We start from the raw sequence: 2,695 nt of genomic DNA, 5'->3' as shown, positions 1-2,695 counted from the left end.
AGGCTGCTCTTGGCCCTCAGCCTGACCTGACCGCCCCGTTCCCCGACCCCAAGTCCACCCTGGCCCCCAGCCTGCCCTTGTCGCCCTGCTCCTGATTCCCAGTCTGCCCTGACCACCCCGTTGCCTGACACCCGGCCCACCCTCTCCACCCTGCTCCTTGACCCCCCAGCCCCAGCTCCATCACCCTGCCCCTTCCGTCCACAGCCCTGGCCGGTTCAGGAGAGCTGGCCGTGCTAGCCCTGCTCTGGATGCTTCAGCTGCACGCAGACCACGTTGGGGCCTCGGGGTGCTAGAAAAGCAGGATCCTTGGGGCACGATGCTCTGCCATGGGAGCCGGGGGTGGGGGCTGCCTGACAGTCAGCCCCTTTGTTATAGATGTGTCTGTACTTCACCTGCTAGTTTGTCTTTAAGTTGCTCATAGTGTAGCCCCTAGCCCTGTCCAGCTACCTGTGCAGACCAGAGCTAAGGGGCTGTATGCAGCATGAACCCAAACTTGCAGAAGGGGCTGCTAGCTCAGGGCCCTCCCTGGCTACAGGGAGGCCTGATAACAGGGAGTTCTCATAAAATTCAACCCTTCCCTCCCCTCATTGTCCCCATCTTCAGTTTGTTGAATAGAAACAAGACATAAAAATACGAGACAAATAATGCCCAGCTGCTGAGAGCACAGCTCAGCAAACTCCCCTCGAGGCAGACCCGGCTCAGCCTGCTACCTTTCTGGAGGGACCTGTATGCCTGTTATAGCATGTCCTCAGCCAGAGAGGGTGAAGATGCTGTACAGCCATCAGCAATGGGGAGAGGTTATAGCAGAAGAGGACAGTACCTACAGGGTGGGATTTCTTGGATACATGGCGGAACCTGCAAATCCAGCACTGTCTTCTTGCTGCATGCAGCAGCAATAGGACAGGGAACCTGCAACCAGCTGCCTCCACTGGGGAGCAGCTGACTGCAGGATGACATGACACTAGTGTTTGTGGGATCTGCTACTGGACGAAAATAACAGCAGAAAGTTAGGACAGAAACAGAACTGCCAGAGGCTTTAAGTATTTTACCATGAGTACAGCAAGTGAAAGGGATTTTTTCAGAAGAGGTAAATTCTTTACCCTTTCCTGTACTAAAAATCCCTCATCAGGTAGTGACTGATGATTGCTGATTGGTTTTGGCCGGATTAAAGGCATCCTAAATGAATGCTTGTTTGAAATAAACAGGAGTTGCACAGAATGCGCAAAATAAAGAGATAATCTAGGCTTGGTAAGAAGAGATTCATGAAAGCAGTCATTTTATTTGTGTTTTGTTTAGCCCTCTGAATAACTGCCCACATATTTCCATTGTTTTATTCCTGGTCTTCATCTGCCAGATGAAATGCTTCCCTCATTTATTTTCAGGTCCTAAGAGTGGCAAATATGATAGGAATTTGAATAAATTCAACAGTAGCACCAGATGGAGCTTGGTATTAGGACACCTGGAGGAGATAGAACAGAATAAAACACACACGATTACTAAATATAATCAACACCAACTTTTTCGTAAATGTCTGCTTGTCACAAGCTTGAATAGCAGGTGTTAAAGAGGGCTATAAACTGTGATTACAAGTGACTTAAGAGTGACCGGTTAATCATCTATTAACTCTAAGTAGACTCCACACAGAGCATGCCTGAAAACTTGCTGGATTTGCTGTATGTTCTGAAAGTCTCCCATCTTGTAAAGTGTTTTTCCACAAATTCTTTCAGGAAAGCCCAAGGTGTATCAAGGTGTTAGAGTAAAGATTACAGTTAAGGAGTTACTGCAGCAGAGAAGAGCACGACAAGCAGCAACTGGTGCAGCGGTAAGTAAAAATCTTTTGGTGTCTGCTTTGTCTCTTCTCTCTTAACCTTTTTTGCCACAACTGTAATCTCTGGGCCAAGGAGACTGCCAAAGTCTGAGTGTAGCAGGCTGGTGAGGCTGGGGGAGAAGAACATTCAGCCAGGGTAACTGCAGCAGTAATCTAAACAGGTGATGGTCTGAGCCATTAGTGCAGGGAGAAAGCAGAGCTGGTGCTCCAGAAATGTAACTCTCTCTGGGCTGGAAGGATCACATGGACAAATTTCAGTCCAACTTACAGTTATCACAGCAACTCCAGTATCATTATGCTGGATGAGCAAGGCAGGCCATGGTCACTGCCCCCCATTTAAAATGTGACCTGGCTGGGCTGAAGCACGCACCAAACTGTTTTGCATCAGGTGAAGCATATGCCCAGGGCATGCCTTCGACCCGACCTGTGCAGCTTTGAGGAGCAACCAGTGCAAAGCTCTGTCACACTAAAGCTCCTCTAACTGCCCCCTTTTCCACAAGTCTCAGTCCCCCAGGAAGCTGCTCTCAACCACCCCCTACCCCTGGAGGCTTTCTCTTGTCCAGTTAGATCGGGCAGGAAACTAAGGCACCAGAGGTACAGTGCCTCCAGCAGCTCCCAGGCAGCGGACAGGGTTTGGGAACTTGGGGCTTAGCAACAGGCCCAAATTTTGGCTAGCAGAAAGGAAGAAAACAAAGCATGGGCAAAGACCCCTTAAGCAGGGCTCCATCCTGCTCAATTAGAGCTCCTTAGCATAATATTCAAGCGTGCTTGACTGAATTCAGGTCTCCAACATTTCTCAGTTCCACCTGGGCAGCTCCTAGCCCCATCCCTTCTAAAGGAGGGGACGGAGCGGTCCTACACACATGT

General features: G+C 49.7%; 1 protein-coding gene across 1 annotated transcript in view; it reads left to right on the top strand.

The window, feature by feature from the left end:
- COLCA2 (colorectal cancer associated 2) overlaps positions 1 to 2,695 on the top strand; it is a 10,802-nt gene that overhangs the window by 3,895 nt on the left and 4,212 nt on the right. Inside the window, exon 3 of the mRNA XM_009329570.1 lies at positions 1,705 to 1,822. Coding sequence (XP_009327845.1) covers positions 1,705 to 1,822 — 118 coding nt within the window. The remainder of the gene's footprint in view (positions 1 to 1,704; positions 1,823 to 2,695) is intronic.

Source organism: Pygoscelis adeliae, unplaced genomic scaffold (assembly GCF_000699105.1).
Source record: "Pygoscelis adeliae isolate BGI_AS28 unplaced genomic scaffold, ASM69910v1 Scaffold268, whole genome shotgun sequence".
Taxonomy (NCBI): domain Eukaryota; kingdom Metazoa; phylum Chordata; class Aves; order Sphenisciformes; family Spheniscidae; genus Pygoscelis; species Pygoscelis adeliae.
The sequence above is the reverse complement of the archived record's forward strand: the minus strand, read 5'-3'. Positions and strand labels throughout refer to the sequence as shown.